Source organism: Oratosquilla oratoria, chromosome 28, assembly GCF_046742065.1.
Source record: "Oratosquilla oratoria isolate Oo_2021 chromosome 28, ASM4674206v1, whole genome shotgun sequence".
NCBI classification, from domain to species: domain Eukaryota; kingdom Metazoa; phylum Arthropoda; class Malacostraca; order Stomatopoda; family Squillidae; genus Oratosquilla; species Oratosquilla oratoria.
This window is the reverse complement of record NC_134804.1, coordinates 34,781,969-34,802,751: the sequence shown is the minus strand read 5'-3', so window position 1 is coordinate 34,802,751 and position 20,783 is coordinate 34,781,969. Positions and strand designations below refer to the sequence as shown.

Below are 20,783 nucleotides of genomic sequence, written 5' to 3'. Positions count from 1 at the left end.
ATCTCACCCACAGGTCGAGGGCCATGAGGCCTCCTGTAGATATCACTTGGAGACCACTCAGGCCAAAGGTGCAGGTGCTAGAGGTGGAAAGGCAAAAATCCACCCAGAGCCTCAAATTCAGCTGGGCCCCATGCACATCCCCTTGGGCCTAACCACCTGTCACCTACTTTACCAGCCCAGGCTCAACTCTCTCTTTCTGGGGCAAGTTTAGTTCAAATTGGCCAACCTCGCCATTTAGGTCAAAATCCATAGGCCCCTTGCCATTTTTTGGGGGGGTGATTTTTGTGACTTAGTTCAATTGGCACAACATCTCACCCATAGATTGAGGGTCATCAAGTCACCCGTGGACCTCACTTGGACAGCAATGGTCAAAAGTTGAAATGGAAAAAGCCAGCTAGTGTGTAAATTTTGACTTGGCCCTATGCACATGCCCTTGGGCCCAAGTACTGATCATCTTATGTGTAGGACCATAAATTCAATTCTTCACTTAGGATGAGATACTGTACAGAAAGTGAAAGATTTTATGATGTCCATGGTAGATATGCTGTACAGCCATTTTCTTGAAGATTACCCTTTTATCTGTGCATATTTTTTTAGAGAAATGCAGATTTCATAAGCAGATATTTGTGAAGTAATAAAAATACAGTATTTACATAATATACTTTTATTATAGTAGAATAAATATGGAAGATCATTAAACTTGTCTAGCTGGAAGAACTGATGAAAACCTGAATATAACTGCGGATGTGTAAGAATTTTAAAAACCATGGAGAATAGATTAAGCCTTTGATAGGTTTAAGCACCCCAGTTCCCTAGCTGGAAAAAAAATCCTTTAACTCCTTTGACAAGGTGGCTTATTAATTCTATTGTGGCTACCAGACCATTTGTGCACTCAATCCGGAGATCAGGAACCAGCCCTGCAGGGCTCACCTTGTAGAAGTGCAGCATAGTTCTGTAAGAGAGGCCTGGGGCAATAGATTGATTGTCATACTCATTTGTTCACCTGAAGGACACAGTCTTAACTAAAAGATACCCCTTTGATGTGTGACAAATGGGATAACAAGCTTGCAACTGGGACTCAAGCCATTGGCTGTGTGACTGCTAAGCACAAAGCAATGATGTTACTGTTGTACCATGCTGATCATATAAAAGGAATGATCTGGAACTTCACCTGACCATTCCATACCCCTTTAAGTCTGGGATCCATCACTCATCTCAGTGAAATCGTCTCGTAGCAGCAACAGCAGAATCTTTAAAATCAGCCTCCATGTTCAAGTTGTTAACCTAAGATGATACTGGTCTATCCTCTCCCCTAATAACTTATAAGAAAACTTGAAAACCTTTGTAGAGTCCTATCATATTAGCCTCGGTAACCATAATTGGGTTGGCTTGGAGCAGGAGATGGGGCTTGGTACCTCGTGGGCTCTTCTGGTTCTTCATAGGTGGGAATGTGCAAGGGACCATCATAGGGCTCCTGGTAGTATGGGTTGTGCTCAGGATCAGAGTTCAGTCTGCAATCACAAATAGAAATTAGTTTTCATGACCAGTTTAACCCTTTCATCTAATGGCACCCTATGGGATTTGCTATTGGTGATGCCAGATAGCTTTATTCAATTCAGGGGCAGACTCAGGAGAAAATGGATCATGACTGATGACACTAAACCATTCTGAGACTGTATCAGAATAAAGTTATTGGATGTCAGCTGGGGCAGTCTTCGAAGGGCATCACTGGGTCAAAAGATTAAACAGGTAAAGGTGGTGGCACACTAGGCTACCATGCTACTTGCTTTTGCTATTTCAATTGAATAGAAGCAACTGTGATTACAATATTCTAGACTTCTGTGAGAACATCTCAACAATGTGTCTAACATTCATGTAGGTTTAACTATTCAGCTTCTCAGTATATGGCGCAAGAGTAACGTGATGTTTGGAAATTTGAAAAACAAAAGATCATAACATAAATAGTTTCTACTCAAACTAAATAGCAAAAGCAAGTAGTAGCTAGAAGATATCAGTAAAAATATAAAACCTTGTGGGGATAAAATTGAAATTGGATCAACTTTCCAGACAAAAGGGAACTCTACAGACAAATGAACGTATCTAGCATACTCTGTTCCAGCTTCACTAACAAGCACACAAAATGACTGTGCAAACTGATAATGGAGGTTTTTCAAAAGTTGGTCACATATACTCGGTTTGGCAACATGGTCCGATTGGCCCACTGTCTCATCCAGAGGTTGAGGTCCATCAGGCCTCCTGTGGACTTCCCTTGGATACTGCCAAGGCCAAGCATTCAGTCCCCAAAGGCCAAAATGTGAAATGGAAAAACCAACCAGGGCCTCAGATTGGTCTGCTCTCCCACCCAGCTACATATCTATATAAATGGAAACTTTCTTTACTTACTCGTAGAATTTTGTGGCTTGGGAACAGTCAACATTGTACCACCAGTCACAGCTGAAGGTCTCTTGGTTGAAAATGGTGCCATTGGTGCACAGGAAGGATGCTCCTTGGGGTCCAAACCGATCATCATTGCATATATGGTAGGCCTGCAAACGAATTATTTTCATATTGTAAATCTGATTTCAGAGCTGAATTGTGTTTAAATTGAACAAGTAGAGAGTTAGATATCTGGAGATGGTATATGTAAAGGAAGATTGGAGAAGTAAAAAGATGTTTGTGGAAACAATGAAAGAAATATATGAAACAGAAGTTGTGGAAACTGTCATATATGGGACCTGGGTGATGAAAGCAAGAGAGGAAAGACACGTGGAATCAGCAGAAATGAGATACATGAAATTTCTACATGTTGTCATGATATAAGGGGGATAACAGGCTTCACAAGTGAGCATCCATAGAAACAGAACTGGGGAGACCAGGGGCAACGGACTGACTGACTGAAACTAGAAGAAAGAGTAGGACAGGCCAACCAGATAGGACTTCATCATATGACAAGAAAGAATGAAAGCATATCTCCTTGTAGGATATGTAAACTGATGGTGCTGGAGTATAGTATTTCATTAAGAATACCCAGCACTTCTGGAACAATATCATGCTAAAGAGGACATGGGAGGTGATCATATGGGAGGTTATCATATGGGACATGGGAGGAGAAATTCAAGGACACCAGTTGAAAGAAGAGATCTATCTATATACCAAGGGTTTTTTCCAGCTTACCAGGGAGGTAGCCAAGTCAAAAGGCATATAACCACCCCCACACATTTCATTCCCACCCATTCCTATCCTTTCCACCACATTTTCCCCTCTCTTAGCTCCTCATGGATGACAGGTCATCCCTATATCCCGCCCACTGCCTAGGTCAGAAGAAATGTAGAAGGACACAGCTAAATTTCTTCTGAAAGAAGGGATAGCAGAAATTAAAAGGAATCAGCATCCTTTTTTGAGTTGAGTTTAGTTTCCAGTTTTAAGAATGCTGAGGAACTCTGCTCCATAAGGATGCCACTAACGTCCCTAAAGTATTGATTCCATAAAGATTGTACAGTCAGTAAAGAGGACAGGGTTGTGCCAGGAGTTAGAGTAAAGGTGTTATTACACTGGGCTATACTTCTCCAACCTCCAGTTAATCGACGTTACCACCCACCTCCAAAAGGTTTTCCGCAGTAAAATCACTATGGTAAACTATTTTGTTTTCTCAGCAATTAACATAGAATGTCATTTGATATGCTGAAGGAAAAGTATTTTCCTCCAGCATAGATTCCCTCCCAAAAGCTGTGGGCTGCAAATTTGCTGCAACAGTCAGAGGAAAAAGAGCCCAGTGTGATAACACCTTCATGGGGTGGAGCAAGGAAAATTGTAGATGGAAGGGTGAAGGAAACCACGAGACCTCATGCACTAATGGTTCAAGGAGTGACATAAATCAGTATGGACAAATTTAGATTTAAGAAGGAAATAGGCAAGAACTGGTCTACCAATAGAGTGATCAATGCATGGAATAGACTTAGAAACCATGTAGTGAATGCTGAAACTATCAGGTGTTTTAGGAAAAGGTTAGACAACTTTATGGATGGAGATGACAGGTGGTAATAGATATGGAAATGCGTAGTGTAGGCCTTACAGACTCTTGGAGTCTCCTTCATTCTTATGTTCTTATAGGTGTTCAAGTGGATCTTACATTCTTATAGTATGGCTATTTCTGGCATTATTTGATGACCAATATCTATCTCAAAGGTTCATTTTGTTTCACTGGTTTGCTTAAGTACTCACCTGGCAGCCAGCTTCAGGATTGGCGTACATACCAGGGCGGTGGGGTACATCATGGCAGGAGAATTTGGTGTAGGGAACCTGTATAGGAAAAAAAAATTATGAGGGTCTAAGATGAAAGGGAAACAAATGGGTGACGAGAGGAATTGGGATAGATGGGGGTGGGTGTTTGCCTTGTCAAACTACCTCCCTCACAAGAGGGATGAAGTCTTTGGTAGATAAAACTCAAATGAGCAGGTTTTATACCTAAAGGTGAATTATCAAACATTTAGTACTGTGAAAAGACTATCATAGAATTATTTTGATATATTTTAGTTGTGGGTCACAGCATCTTTCGAACAAGTTATTTTATGGAGAAGTTACTTGAGCCAGATATAACCCTTTCAGCCCTGCCCTGCAACTAAATAGGATTTCTTTTATAAATTAACTGGAACAGGAACTGTGAAATGTGTCATCTAACTAAGAGGGCTGTTTATTGTAAATGTAACAGAGTCACCTACAGTATAACTGATAACCTCTCCTTATTAGAAATTGAAGTTATTCGTGGTTTAGTTACCTCATTGTAGATCGGGTAGTCTACGCCAGCTTGTCCAGGAATAGGATTCTCATGTTCATGAGAATCTTCCTCGGAGCTGTAAGTAGGTGCTGGAGGTTGGCTGTATTGTTGTCTTGATGGTTGAGGTTGATATTGTGGTCTTGCAGGTTGGTAGACAGGTTCATTGTAGTACACTTGCCGTCTTGTCTAAAGCAAAGATAAAAATTGCATGTTTATTATTCCCACTTGTAATTTCATCATTATCATCTTATTCTATCCATTCTTTAAATTGCCATCAACTGTAATCTACCTTTGATCAGGTCACCAGCTAGCAATGAAACAATATAAACACAGAATGAACCAGTAAACTGACATCATCTACACAAGATGCACACACAGAAAAACTTATCTTACACTACCCAACACTAACACAATACAGACATAAGGAAGGTGAGGAACATACGCTAGGAGGCGCTGGATATCTGCGGTCAAAGCCGTAACCTTTGTTCTAAGAACCTGCACAGTTGGGGCAGGTAATAAACAGTCACTGCTGGGAATTGGAGAGGAGTGTGGGATTCGAACACACGACAGAGGAAATGCGAAACCAGCACGCTTTCAATTACGCCACTAGGAATACAAAATTTCTTCCTTGAGTGACCAAATATCTCCTCCAAAAGGAAACTGAGATTCCTGATTGAGAGTGACAGCACACGGCAGTACAAAATGGAGGAGACTGCAGACATGCATAAAACATTATCAAATTATACAACATTTCAGTGAGCTACAGCCATTGCACCTGGAGAACACAGTATAGAGAATGTAGTGCAAGTTGATACTATGTTACATAAATGCTTGGAGCCCCCCCCCCCCCACTTCTGATTGATGATGAAAGTACAGTTGGATTAAAGTACACTTGCATTACCAAACTAATTCAGCCAAGGGTTGCCCTGCCCTTATGTTGTTGTCTGCATACTCCACAGTGATAAAAATCTAACCAGTAAATAGAAAAAAGAAAGAAAAAAGTAGAATGAAATAATGAAATCACAAACAGGTAGGAACATGATGAGAATTGCAAAGTCTAGAATTTAGTATTGTGTGTTCCCATAATGAAGGGAGACACGTGGTGACGCTAGTGGCGTCATCGGAAGCGTGCTGGTCTCGCATTCGCTTAGTTGTGGGTTCGAAACCCAGACGTGACTGTTGTTATCTGCCCCTCCCCCAACAGTCCCTAAAACGCATAAAGCGGCCCATACACGATCAATTATATTGCGCAATTTTATTGTCAATACTCTGAATTGACAATTAAATTGACCGTGTATGGGCGATATATCGCCCATACACGGTCAGTTTAATTGTCAATTCAGAGTATTGACAATGAAATTGCGCAATATAATTGATCGTGTATGGGCCTCTTAAGAGGGCAAAGGTGACGACTTGGGCTGCAGCTACTCAGCGCCTCTTGGCGTAAGGCTCCTCACCATCTTCATCACTTTACTAGAGATGCATATATCCCTCTAATTATCCAGTGTATACTATTACAAGCCAGTGATAGAGAAACCCACATCAATACAATGTAGACATCAGTCTAAACTTTCTTCCTAGAGGATCATTGGCAGCTGTTGTGGGGCTGCGGGTCAGTGAAACTCAAGCCATCAATTACCATTATGCCGTGGACGGGGAAGGGAGGCGGGTTGTCTACTGAAATATTATATTTTAATTTTTTGTATGTTCTACGATAGTGTTACCCTTGTGGTGTGTTGTGTGTAACTATGTAGGTTGATGTGCGTTCATTTCGTTCATTTTCTAAGAATGCAGTTCATTGTAAAATCTTGGAGTTGGATTTCATGAGCTGTTGATGTAGTCAAACCTATTTCTCATTCACATTCCCAGTTATAATTTCAAAGGTATACCTTTTTGCTTTTCTTGTTTTGTTGAAACCTATTTTGTTGAAACCTATTTTATGGCCTTTACAAAGGCCATGTGCGAAAATTGCCTGAAAATGTCTGCAGTTCTGTATGCTTGTTTTTATGCCATTTATTATTCTATATTAATCTAGTATATGTTAAAAGTGTGTGCGTGTGTGTGTGATTCACCATGGTCTGGGATCACGTGTTGGACTCGCGATCGACAGCTATTTCCCTCTCGGAAGAGAGCTCATATATGACCGATCTATTTGGTAATGCTCTGACCTTACACGCACACACATACCCAACTCTCCGCCCACGAGAGTTGGAGTAACGACTCGCAGCGCAGCGATACTGAAATTATTTCATCCCTTGGCGGGATTCGAACCCGGACCGCCGGGAACTCTACCACCGCGTCACGACTGGTTTAGATTACAACCGACTGTTCAATTCACTTGAGGAGTATGACCCTTTTTCCAATTACAGTATGTATTTATTCATTTATTTAAATTTTTGTTCTGCTGAACACCAACTACTTTGATGTAAATGAAGGTTATATGGTGCTTCAACAACACCCACTCACACCCCCAATGCAAGTGGAGTTGTTTACCACGAAGTTCTTACTTGGTGCATTCTAGCTTCTTGGTCTTTGCTAGCGTCGAAGAGGGCTTTCATGCGCACCGATAGAATGTTAGGCAGTTGATTTTCAAGTCGGTTAGAAAATAAAAAGTAATTTTTCAACTTATAAATTCGCCCCCATTATTAGCTCCTTATCCATTGTTGCCTCAGGTTTCTGTTAGCCTACTGTTAATTGCTTGATTTGTCTGGCCATGTAAGTAGGTATTTTGACCGTCGGATAAAAAAAAAAGGCAAAAAAGTGGCATCGCTCATTTTTAAGAGTTTTTTTTTTTCTCTCTACGAGCTTCTCCCCCTTCATCCCTCACCCAAAAATGACGTAATGTAACGTCCCTTTCGTAAAAAATATCATACATACATATACCAAGGCTCCTTCCCCTTCCAAGGGAGGTAGCCACAAAAGGAAAGGCATAAAAACACTCCCACCCATTTCATCCCTAAATACACTCCACACCCCTCCCACCCCTCCTCTCATCTGAGCACCTCCCGGATGACGGGCCACCCCTGAACCCCGCCCACCGCCCTGGGTCAGAAGCAGTGTCGCAAGACACAGTACATCCACAGAAAGGCCGCTTCATTTAATCGGCGACCCCCCCTCTCCGTCCCCCTTTGCATATAAGGAGAGGACGGGGAGAAATCCCTTCGGGCTGCGTCAAAATTTACTCACACATACTACCCCACCCCCCACCCCCCCGCCCATTCCTCCTCATGCAGTCACAACATCATCCATATACAACCATTCTCCACTCACCTCTGTCTTCCGTCCTCTCCCTTCCTTCCTCAACAGACATTCCCCTCTTCCCCAAAGCCCCCTTCACCCCATCCATCCACCTCATCCTAGGACGTCCCTCATGTTCACTCCCTCCACATCTGCCTTCCATACCTCTTTTACTAGTCTTTCTTCACTCATTCTTTCCATGTGTCCAAACCATCCTAATATTCTTTCATCAACCCTCTCTCCCAAATCCTTTTTCACCCCTGTTCTCCTCCTCACCTCCTCATTTCTCACTCTATCTAGCCTAGTAACCCCCACCATACTTCTCAGACACCTCATCTCAAACACATTCAAACTCCTTCTCTCTTCTTCTCTTATGTTCCACGTTTCTGCCCCATACAGTGCTGTTGGCACAATCACTCCTTCATACAGTCTCCTCTTCGCATCCATTCCCAAATGTCTATTTCTCATTACACTCTTTAAACCACCAAGGCATTTACTCGCTTCTCTCAATCTACATTCTACCTCCACCTTCACTCCACCTTTTCCTGCTACACTTGCACCCAAGTATCTAAAACTATCCACTTCCTCCAGTCGCTCTCCCTTAATGTTCACTTCCAGTCTACTGCCACTTTCACCCCTTGTACATCTCATCACCTTACTTTTACCCACATTTATCTTTAGCTTTCTTCTATCACATACTCTCCCAAACTCTGCCACCAGCTTCCTCAATCCCTCCTCTGACCCTGCCACAAGCGCAGTGTCGTCCGCAAACAACAGCTGGCTCACCTCCCACTTTTCTCCATTTTCTTTAACCATCTCCAATCCTTGACTCACTACCCTAGCATTCACCTCTCGCACCACCCCATCCATGTATAAGTTGAACAGCCAGGGCGACATAACGCATCCTTGACGAAGTCCCACCTTTACTTCAAACCACTCACTCTCTCCATTTCCAATCCTAACACATGTTTTGCCACTCTAAAGATGATAGTGTGACAAAACATTTTCTATGACGCCAAGGTGACCTCGCCCATTTTTTATTCTAGAATATATATTTTCTGCTAACGTCCTGTCACGTGTCTTGACACTGTGACGTCACGTCGACTGTGACAACGACCCCATTACAAAACAGGACAGACTCTACGCTTTTGGCTCTATTTTATTATTATTATTATATTTTTTACTTTTGTAAGTAAAAAATATAATAATAATAATAAAATAGAGCCAAAAGCGTAGAGTCTGTCCTGTTTTGTAATGGGGTCGTTGTCACAGTCGACGTGACGTCACAGTGTCAAGACACTTAAGTGACAGGACGTTAGCAGAAAATATATATTCTAGAATAAAAAATGGGCGAGGTCACCTTGGCGTCATAGAAAATGTTTTGTCACACTATCATCTTTAGTCTTGCAGCCCTAAGGTCACCCCAGGTCAGCGGCGGCGCCAGGAATTTTTAGTTGGGGAGGCTGAGGGGGGACTGAGCAAATTTTTTGAGGGGCTAATAGTAATATGATAATACACATATATGATCCTCATTTCAGAAGGGGAGGGGGTTAATGGTAGGGCTAGCACTGATGGCTGACAAATCTTTAGCCCTGGCAATTAAAAATTCCACTTAATAAAATTATTTCAATGGGTGTTTTAAATTTTCAATTTGCTCATTTCAGTTGGGGGCTAATGGGGGGGCTGGCCACTTTTTTTTTGGGGGGGGGGGCTAAAGCCCCCAAAGGCGCCCCCCAGGCGCCGCCACTGCCCCAGGTCAACACAGGGTAACCGACGAATTACCTAGAATAGTGGTACGCCTTGGCAACTGCTCCAGTTGACCCTATTTGGTATTGCAGTTCCGATAATTGCTAAACACGTCCTGTTAGTTTTTGTTCAATGTGTGTGTTTCTGTCTGAACGTGCCAGTCATTCTAAACAGGTAAGTGTGTGCGTGTGTTTGTGACGAATATTTTTCCCATAGATCGATGGATCTTGTGAATTCGTTTGCATATATAATTGTTTTCTCTACTCACATTACAACGTACTCGTTTTGTACCCTACACCTTACTTAAACGCAAGACGGGCTTACCGTTATGACCCTATACACGACTTGATTGCAACCGTTGCATTTAGGTCATCCCTGCAACCTTGAAATGTCAGCCACTGATTCCATCGACACGACGCGCCGATATTACGTCATAAGTAGCCTGTGAAGTCAAGTTACCTTGGTAGAGCTACCCTGTCGTCATTCTCAACTCACTATCACCTGAATTATAAGCGTCTTTATGACAAAAAATGTACCACAATTGCCTCTCTTAATAGTAAATATATAAAATTCCGTTAGCACTGAGGCTACTGCAGGAATGTTAACAATGAAAGGGATAAACATAGCCAACGGGTAAGTCACGTTGTATAGGTTTCCCCGCCCCAAGCAAAGTTTCCAACAAATGACGATCAGTGACAATACTGCTTCTGTCGGATCTGAATTATTGTGCCTTACTCCTATATATCTAATGTCTCACATAGCAAATCAACAACCAGGCCGATTTCCTTAGGCCTACACTTTTCCATGGCAATATTTCTCTGAAATGCCATTGAAATATTGCCTGACATTCGTAATATTTTTCCCCGCCTACTTTTACCTTCCCAAACCGCCTGCGCCTTGGGCGGGTCTTTAAATGCATATTTGGGATTTTGCGACCCACTTTCGAATTGTCTTTATGCATATTCAGTATTCACCCTCAGGAAATCCCTGAGCCACATTCAACCTGCATTGAAATTTCCATCAAATTCTCCCAGCGGACAAACCACGATTGCTTCACACCATTGACTTCGACGCAATCTGTCAACATTATGCAATCCACTTGTCTTCAGAAAACCCGTTGACCAGCCAAAATACGAAAGGAAAGTAAGAGTAAGAATGATAAATGAGGCGGAGTAGGGTGCGTGGACGAGGAAAGGAAGAATTAGACTTAGTCTAGGAGAAAACGAAGGAAGATGGAAACTGTGGAAGGGTAAGGGAGGGAGGGGGAGAGGAGGCTAATGGGAGCAGAGCAGGGCGGGTCCAGGTGGATCACTGACTAACCACAAGGACCGCATGACGCAAGCCGTGGAGGCCAGGTGGCCTCGTCCTCTAGTGGAAAGTGGTATTTCTTGCGTTCACGTTTATGTTCTTATATCTGTAACTTCCCTACGGCTTGTTTTTGTACGTGCGGGCGCGCGCGCACACACACACACACACATTATTTTTTTTATACATATGTATAATTTTACTGAATAGCCTAGGTGAGGAAATAGACAAATATCCAAGTTTGATTGAAGACAGACTGTACCCCTGAACGTAGTTCTTATTTTGAAATTAAATTAGATTAGGCAAATGCGCGCGCGCTTACACACACTGGTCAGAATGGGTATTTTTTTCTCGATAATTATCCCTTTTTGTCACTCAACCGAGACGGCAAATTACTTTCGAAGATGTGTTGCCAGTTAAGTCGTTGACCTTGCTAGACAAGATGTTAATCCATTTTCCAAGGGAAGTGAACGCGTGATATGACCAACTTTTTGCAACAAATTTTAGAATGGTTGTAGTAAAGTAGCAGTGCTATGGTCCATTCATCACTGCCATGCCACGCGTCCATATTATTTTCACCTTTATGGGAAAAAACCAAGGTTAACAACGCCTTTATATGAATGGATACACTGTCAAACAGGTATTTAATAGTTCTGTAGTTTTTTTTTTTTTACTATAAAGAAGGAAGATGTGGAAAAAAATGGCCTTGAGATGTTGGAGTGGAAATCATTATTTGCCACGCCCAGTCTTCTCGCTCGACTGAGCTGAAGACACCGTCGACCTCATTGTCGCATCGAATTACCTTCTGTTAGTAATGCTAACTCACGCTGCATTCATAAAAATAGTAAAACAAATAGAAAGATAAACAGATAAATTATATCAGTACGGAGTTCATAAAAATACAAACGTCAATTACACTAGATTAATGTCAGGTAGAAACAGAGCAACTTGAAGTATAATATATATATATATATATATATATATATATATATATATATATATATATATATATATATATATATATATATATATATATATATATATATACTTCCATATCGTTCTTTGACTTTTCGTTGTATGATTTTCGTGACAATCAAATTATTCACGAATTGCATGTCATCGAGTAATGACGATCGTTAACCAAATACGTTCCTTCAGTCACGTAACTTGAAATATCCTCTTGCACCTCTGAAAATTTAAGAAGTATTCGAAACTGTATGTCATCGTCTTCTCGGGACAAATTGGGAGTCGAAAGAACATTCACTTTCGAAACTAGACCCAAACCTTCCGAACTGTGTACATGATCCAGGTCCTTTTACATATTTTTTGTTTATCTATTTGTTTGTTCACTTATATATTTATACATGTGCTGATTTATGTATATATTTATATATCTATTAATTTATATATTTGTTTATCTATATATTTTCTAACTTGTTAATTTATTTACCTGTCTATGGAAACCACCACTTCTGTAGACTCTTATCCATATACGATTTCTAACGACAATATCTTAATTTCATAAACGTATTCATCGTTTTCTAATTTAACGTGTGTGAATAACTGCCCCTGATCTAATGGAATAATTTAAGATGATCACGTGGGATTAGTTTAGCAACTGATAAAACATTCAGTAAAGCAATTGAACGATGTTGTATAGCTGAGGAAGTCACCCATGTATAAACATGCAAATAAGTCTACGTGCAACGTGCAAGAGCGAGAGTGAAATTTCGCGCGTGCGCATTGAGCTTAACAAAACCATTCCTTGCAGAGTAGATTTTTTTTATTCTGACTGCCGCCATGCTATTTTATTAATATCCGTGGTACACACCTTTGGTAACGAGTTCAATTATTTAAGAAAAATATGAGTAAAACAATTTGTGACAGTGATTCTAGCCTTTCTCGTCCCGCGTGGGGCCAGGGGGACTGTCTGGGACGCTCACGTCAGGAGACCCGAGTCATGTATGTTTGAACCAGTTTTGCACAACGGTACAAAGAGCAGTTGAAGCTTGTCTGACCTCTTTATTCCCAGCGCCTCAGTTCCTCCAGGTTGATATAATTGTCCGTGCCTTAGCTAGAACTAATTGTGCTAATATTGTCACTGGACTGAGAAATGAATAAAATATAACGCCATGCGAGTTTGGAATTTATGGTCCATTCCAGGACCACCACCACTATTTTATTGGTTAATGATACAACCTTTGTAACTCACCAAGGTATCTTAATCGATTTGGTATGATTGGGTATTGTGGGACTTGTATGAGGATTTTAGTAAATCTAATGGAATGGATGCCTGTGACTGGGCTCAATCTGTTGCCTTTCTCTCGTCCAGATGAACCGCGACCCCCTGGTAACCGCCCACGGCCATCAATTCACCCCACAAGTCAGTAATAAGAATGTGGCCTACCATGGAGAAACAGCTTGAGGAATAAAGGAACATTTAACGAAACACAACGACTTGAAGACTTACGAATAAATGCCTCAATGCGACACAGTAAGATGTATATCTTCGCAACTAAGCTACACAAAATCTACGAGAAAAAGAATATGGGAATATCTTGCCAAGCAACAAAGTTGCCAATGTAACATGTAGATCATGGTAGATTTTCAAGCCAAAGGCACGGGTCACCTAGTTGGAATCTAGAAAAGGGAAAATCAAGATTAGAAGTCATCATGATCCTCCTTAGTGTGAACAAGATCCTAGAAGGGACACCAAGATCCTGTGAGACAAAATTCTTGCATCTGTCAATTAAATCCCCGAAGAATGATCTGATAGAAAGAAGCTTAAAAGATAGTTCCAGCCTGCCTATTTACCTAATAGTATATATAAAAGAAAGAAGCAACGTTTGTCCCAGCGAGCGTAACTCCTTTCCTGTACATCTACTCTTCAATTTATCATAGCTTCAAATTCATTTAGTAGCACGTGCGTGTATGTGTGTGTGTGTGTGCAGCCTTTCAGCTGCCCCGCGCCCTGCAAAGTGGCTAGGTATGATATCCTCCGTCAAAGTTCGGGAGTTAAGACCGCATTATATCCATACTGCCGTCACGTGTTGACTCTTGTGAGGATCGAATCATCATCTATATACATTCACACACTCAGAAGCCGGTGCCCTAGTGTGTATGTATGCATGCATGCATGTGTTTGTATGTGTATTTACCTAGTTGTATTTACCTAGTTGTATTTTACGGGAAGGGGAGCTATGCTCGTGGGGTCCCGTCTTCATATCTCATTTTATCTAAACTATTTTTAAATTCATGTATTGATTTTGCACACACCACTTTCTCATCTAACTTGTTCCAACTGTCTATTGCTCTGTGAGGAAAGCTGTTCTTTTTAAAATCTCTTCTATAGCTGTCTTTTTTTATTTTCTTTCCGTGTCCTCTTGTATTTCTGTCATCCCATTTTATCAGATTCTCTCTATCAGTAATTTCTATGCCTTTCATGATTCTGTAAATAGCTATCAAATCTCCTCTCTCTCTTCTTTGCTCTAGTGTCTGTAGTTTAAGTTTTTGTAGTCTCTCTTCATATGATAGTTTTGAGAGTGTTGGTGCCAGTTTTGTAATTGCTCTTTGTATTCTTTCAAGTTTTTTTATACATTTTTTTGTACTTGGTGACCATATCGTTGCTGCATATTCCAATCTTGGTCTTATCAGGGTGATTAGGATTTTCCTCACCATTTCTTCATCCAGGTATGTAAATGCTACTTTGATTGTTCTTATTAAATTATAAGTTTCTCCAAAAATCTTATTTATATGTTTCTCAGGTGACATATTATTCATAACAATGACTCCCAGGTCCTTCTCATTTTCTACTTTTTTTATTCCTTCTTCTCCCAAATTATATGATCCTGTTATTCTGTTTTTGCTTTTTCCAAATTCCATTATACTACACTTTTTTGTATTGAACTCCATCTCCCACTTCCTACTCCATTCTTGTACTTTATTTAGATCTCTCTGTAGTGATTCACAATCTTCTTCAGTTTTCACTCTTTTCAGTAATTTTGCATCATCTGCAAAGAAGCTCATATAGCTTTCAATTCCTTCATCCATATCATTAATATATATAGCAAACATTATTGGGGCCAGAACTGTTCCCTGCGGGACACCGCTTATTACTTCATTCCATTTTGAGTGCTGATCTCTTATCACTACTCTCATTTTTCTTTCTTGCAAAAAGTCTTCCATCCAATTTAGCAATTTACCTTGTATTCCTCCTTCATATTCTAATTTCTTAAGCAACTTCTTATGTGGTACTTTGTCAAAAGCTTTTTTTAGGTCTAGAAATGCACAATCAGCCCATCCATCTCTTTCTTGTATTATATCTATTAGCCTTGAATAGAAACATATTAAATTGGTGACGCATGATCGTCCTTGTCTGAATCCAAATTGCCTTGGATTTAGTACGTTGTTTTTTTCCAAGTATTTTACCCATCTACTTTTGATAATTCTTTCACATATTTTTGCTATTGTACTTGTTAGAGAGACTGGTCTATAGTTGGTAGGTTCTTCTTTATTTCCTCCTTTATATATAGGTACTATATTTGCTTTTTTCCAATCTTCTGGAACTTTTCCTTCTTTTAAGGAACTGCTTATTATGCTATGTATTTTGTCTGCCAGTTCATTCCTGCATTCTTTCAGAATCCAGTTTGCTATTTCATCTGGCCCATGCGATTTTCTGACATCAAAATTACCCAAGTGTGTCAATATTTCATTCTTTGTTACTTCTATTTCTTCCATAGGGGGGACTTTTTCCTTCCACTCAATCTCTTCAGGTTGTATATTTTCCCTTGTAAACACTGATTTAAAATGTTTGTTCATAATTTCTGCCATTTCCATTTCCTCAGTGTATTCAACTCCTCCTTGTCTTAATTTCTCTAAGTCTTGTTTGTTTTTCAGTTTATTGTTTACAAATCTGTAGAATAGTTTTGGTTGATCTTTACACTTTTCTATAACATCTTTTTCATATTTTCTTTTTTCCTCTCTGCACTTTTGTACATATTCATTTCTATAACCAGTATATATTTTCCATTTTTCAGGTCTTCTGTCTTTTTTCCATCTGTTCCAGGCTTTGTCTCTTTTGTCCTTTAACTCCCTACAACTTTTGTTGTACCAGCATTTTACATATTCTTTTTCTTGTTTTTGTCTTGGGACATACTTTTCCACTCCTTTTTTGTAAATTTTTGTCAAAATATTCCATTTCTCTTCCACTGTTGTTTCTTCTTTGTATATTTCTTCCCAGTTTTCTTGTTGGAAGAATTCTCTTATTTTATCAAAGTTTGTTTTTTCATACATCATTCTTCCTTTTCTATATTGTTCATTTCTTTTCATATATTTTTCTTCATTAAGTTCCAGTTCAATCAATATGTGGTCACTTTTACCTATTGGTGTTTTATATTCAATCTTGTCCACTATTCTAGGTTCAGATGTAATTATTAAGTCTAGCCTCGATGGTTCTTCTTCATTTCTATACCTAGTGTTCTCTTGTATCCATTGTGTCATTGAATGGTCAGTAATCATCTCAAGTAGAGCATTTCCCCATGAGTCATCACCACTCTTTACTGTCATTTCTTCCCAGCAGATTTCTTTGCAATTAAAGTCGCCCATCATAACTATTCTTCCTCCGTCTTCCATTATTTTAGTTAATGCTATCTTTGTGTCCTCTAACATACTTTTATGTTCACTCTCCTCCCATGAGGCTGTTTTCGGAGGCACATAATTGATCACAAATTTTCTGCTCTTCTTATCTCGGTCTTCCACTTCTATCATAATCATCTCTACTGTATTCTTTCCATATATGACACCTTTCACGTTTATATCCTTCTTAGTCAGGAACATAACTCCACCCCCTTGTTTTTTCTCTCTGTTTCTAATCCAATAATTGTATGTATCATGTCCTACACTGTTGGGTGGTAGTGGGCCTTTCAATTTTGTTTCTACAATTCCCATTATGTCCGGTTCTTTTTCTTTCAAATAATCATTCAGTTCATTCAATCCTGTTATCAATCCATCTATATTTGTGTAAGACACTCTTAGTTTTCTGCCACTTCCATTGTATTCTCTGTTTCCCTTATGTTTTTCTTTAGTATGTCGAACTGCTTTATTTTCATGTTCACTACTCTCCAATAGAATCTCTCTTTCTCTGACTCCGTTCTTTCCTCGTTTTTTGCCTTAGCTTCAATTCTTTTCTGCTTTTCTGCCTCTCTTTCCTCCTTATTCATTTCTCTTTTTATCCATACCTTTTTATATTGATCATTTGTTGCTAGTTTCCCTGTCTTGGATAGAATTTTCTCTGCTGTTGTTTGTGACCTGAATTTAATCTTAATTGGTCTGGTCTTATCTGTACTATATTTTCCGAGTCTGAATTTTTCCTCAATTTCCTTTATAATTTCTGGTTCATCTTCCTGGACTAATTTTAGTAAACTGCTTACTCTTTCATTTTCCTCCTTGATTCTTGCAGTTCTATCTGGGTTATGTTTCTCTTCCATTCCTAATATAATTATACATTTCTTTTTGTCAGCTAATTCTCTTACTATATTCTCCTTCTGTCTCATCACTTTAATAACTGAGTCTTCATTATGTTCTTTCAATTGCTGTTTGACTATGTCAGTGAATGAAACCTTATTCCCTTCTTGAGTTATTCTCCAATTTTTAGCTTCTGTAGCTAGTTTCTCTCTGTTTTCATTACTATTCTTCTTCAATTTCTCATTCTCCTCCTTTACATTTCCTAACTGTCTTTTTAGGTCCTCTATTTCTTCAGTTAAGTTTCTGTTAGCCTTCTCTAGTTGTTCCAACCTTTCAATTCTTTTAAAAATGGAGTCTACGTTACCTAACTTACGCTCCAAGTCCTCGATCACCTTATCAACTCTCTCCTCTAGTCTTATCAGTCGGGGGGGGGGGGGGTTGTGTCCCCCCCACCCTCTTTAAATCCCTGGAACATATTCTCGTCACTTTCTTCTGTATTGCTCCTCTCTATACTTCTAATCTTTACATTTTTATTAGACATTTGATCCTCGCTAAGTCTTTTGTTTACCTTCCGCTTGTCTGGCTGGTCAAAGTCTACTCCCTCCTCATTTCCTTCCATTTCCCTCAGTAATCCCTCCCCTTTTCCTCTTTCCCTACGTTCCCACTACTCCACGAGCAATTTCCCCCCCACCCTGCAAAAACACTAGGCACTTCTCTTTGCGTTGGGATCCACAGACTTCACTTTTCTTCAGAACGTCTTCTAAGCCGTCCATTCGTTGAAGTGTGTGTGTGTGTGTGTGTGTGTGTGTGTGTGCGTGCGTATGTGTGTGTGTGTTACGAGATGTAAGCTGGTGCAACCCATCCAAACTCAGGTTCCAGCACATTAGGCTAACATGCTACTAGCATTTGCTACTTCGTTTGAGTAGAAATGACTTCAGTTATAGTGCTCTAGATTTCCGTAAAAACGTCTCAACATTGTGTCTAACATTCGTATTCTAGGTTTAACTTCTCTTAATTCATCATCCAGTTTGTCACTATAGGTCGCAAGAGTAATTCAACATTAAAAATAAAATGAAAAAATGAAAAATCGTAACCGAAGTCGTTTCTACACCAACGAAGTAGCAAAAGCTTGCTAGCGACAAATGCCTAGTGTGCCGTCACCACCTTTTGGATGTTCTTGATCTATAAGAGCAATGTGCACAATTAAAATGACTGTTGATCGCAAACAGTACTAGCAATTAGTGTAGGATAAGTAATCTTTTAACAAAAATGAGATTGTTTTACATTTGATAACCGCAGTAACAGGTGAATCCAGATGGATATGTGGATACACGTAAAAGACTTTGAACAACACCCAATAAACGCTCGATCATCCTCGAACCACTGCAACACCATAGCACCCAGCAAAGATAATTATACAAAATTTATATATTTACATACACTTGTATAAAAAATCGGGCGGACGTAACTGTGTGTGTGTGTGTGACGTCTTCACCCCAGTATGCGCGCGATCGTGCGGATGCCATAGCATCAGAACCGCATCATTTATAATGTTTCCATCGGCCCCTTGGTCCTGGCGAAGATCGAGGGAGGCAGGCCTCTCGATCTCGGAGACCCCGTGGCGCTACTTACCCTCAGGAATTCCGACCCCTCGTCGATCGTGTTCTGTGCCAGCGCTAGCGATAGGCAGAGTGCCACAAGGCCTGGTGTCCACATGGTGCCGGTCGAGAGAGAGAGGAAGGGATGTGACCAGGACGAAGACGCTGAGTGAACTGAAGTTTTGCTCTTCATCAGCTTGCCACGAAAGTGTCAGCTGGAGGTTCGTATGAGTGTGTGTGTACGTGTGTGTGTGCCTGTGTGTGTGTACGTGTGTAACACACGTGAATGACCCTTTGGGTGATCACAAGTGAATTGACCTGGTTCTTCGTTAGTCCTTGGCATCGGCAAGAAACTTTAGTGCACTGGAAGAGACCAATCTAAGTACTTACACCATGACTGTGCATACATATATACAGTACATGCATACACGCATGCAGACATACAAGCGCGCACATACAAGTGTACATACATATACGCATACATACATACATACAAGTATACATACATACACGCATACATACATATATGCACACATACATACATGCAGATGTACACGGATATAGTATGTATTTTTCTCATATTCGGCTGTCCCATCTTGTGTAAAGTACCCTCAACTATCTCCGCGACTGTGAAGACTTTCAGCTGGAAGGGGGGAAATTGAGACACTTGTACTGGATGGTTCACAACCCCATAGAAACATGACACCAGACCGAATATTATCAGATACACGCGAAACTTGGCAAATGACGAAAACAGTAGGTCCAATATCAAGAAATATTTAGGAATAAATAGGAAAATCATCGCTGGGTGTAACACAAGACAAGGAAGAACTTGGTGACAGAACAAAATATATTACAGAGGAGGTTGAAAAATCAGAAATGGACGTGGGAGAACAAATAGGCTAATCAGACAGGAGAATAAGAGTTGGGGCAAAGTGAGCTACTGACTGGACGCTAAGAAATGGCAAGCACAGCGCAGAGAAACCAAGCGGGCGAATAGAGGAGGTAGAAGATGGCAGGAGTAAAAGACTAACACGGTCTTGACATGGAATAGATTATGGGAGGCCTTTGTTTAGTAGTGGACTATAATAACTGATGATGGTAGTGGCAATGACGAATGTGTGAGTGTGTATTCCAGTCGTGCACACGATGTGTATAACGCAAGGGGCGCTATGATGATAAAAGTGTAGATTCTTCTAAGGTCCAGGCTTAAACAAGCATTGTTTTTAATCATTTGAACAAGCTGAACTATGGGATAACAAAGGCACCCCCAATGACTTTGATTTCTTCACAGAGGATTTTTTTTTTCCGAAAGGAAAATATGACTAAAAGTTAGACAAGGAAAAAACCCACTATATCCTGAGTTTCCTTCATCATAATCAAATGAGCATGAATCATGAAAACACTGTTCGTGAACAGAGGTTAGAATCGCTGATAAAGTAGTCTCAACCAGTAGAAAAATATTACGAACAAAGAAGACGGACATTTCCCCGAGTGAAGTGGCGAAAAGTCTTGCGACCGTGATTGCGCTCGGCCATTGCCGGGTCGTTGCTGGATCCCGTCAGTACGTTTCTAAGAATAGTACGATTCACGTCGATCAACAGTCTGTGTCGTTCCCTTCATGAGAACGAGTTCGGACGACCGTGGCAATAGCCAGGCTG

General features: G+C 40.3%; 1 protein-coding gene across 1 annotated transcript; it reads right to left on the bottom strand.

Annotated features, from left to right (window-relative positions):
* Positions 1 to 689: 689 nt before the first annotated feature.
* On the bottom strand, positions 690 to 19,306 carry LOC143040168 (uncharacterized). The gene is made up of 5 exons (XM_076210836.1): positions 19,157 to 19,306; positions 4,775 to 4,960; positions 4,222 to 4,299; positions 2,404 to 2,546; positions 690 to 1,511 (listed from the first exon to the last, which is right to left on the bottom strand). The coding sequence occupies exons 1-5, from the start codon at positions 19,238 to 19,240 to the stop codon at positions 1,361 to 1,363; spliced, it is 642 nt and encodes a 213-aa protein (XP_076066951.1). The 5' UTR covers positions 19,241 to 19,306; the 3' UTR covers positions 690 to 1,360.
* Between the last annotated feature and the right edge of the window lie 1,477 nt (positions 19,307 to 20,783).

What these genes read in the sequence shown, in the direction of transcription:
- LOC143040168 (XM_076210836.1), bottom strand. Translation starts at nt 19,240, where the DNA reads ATGTGGACACCAGGCCTTGTGGCACTCTGCCTATCGCTAGCGCTGGCA. An exon ending in AGGGGTCGGAATTCCTGAGG is followed by an intron (nt 4,961 to 19,156) that starts GTAAGTAGCGCC and finishes TCTTTGCTTTAG; the next exon opens with ACAAGACGGCAAGTGTACTA. An exon ending in ACTACCCGATCTACAATGAG is followed by an intron (nt 4,300 to 4,774) that starts GTAACTAAACCA and finishes TTTCCTATACAG; the next exon opens with GTTCCCTACACCAAATTCTC.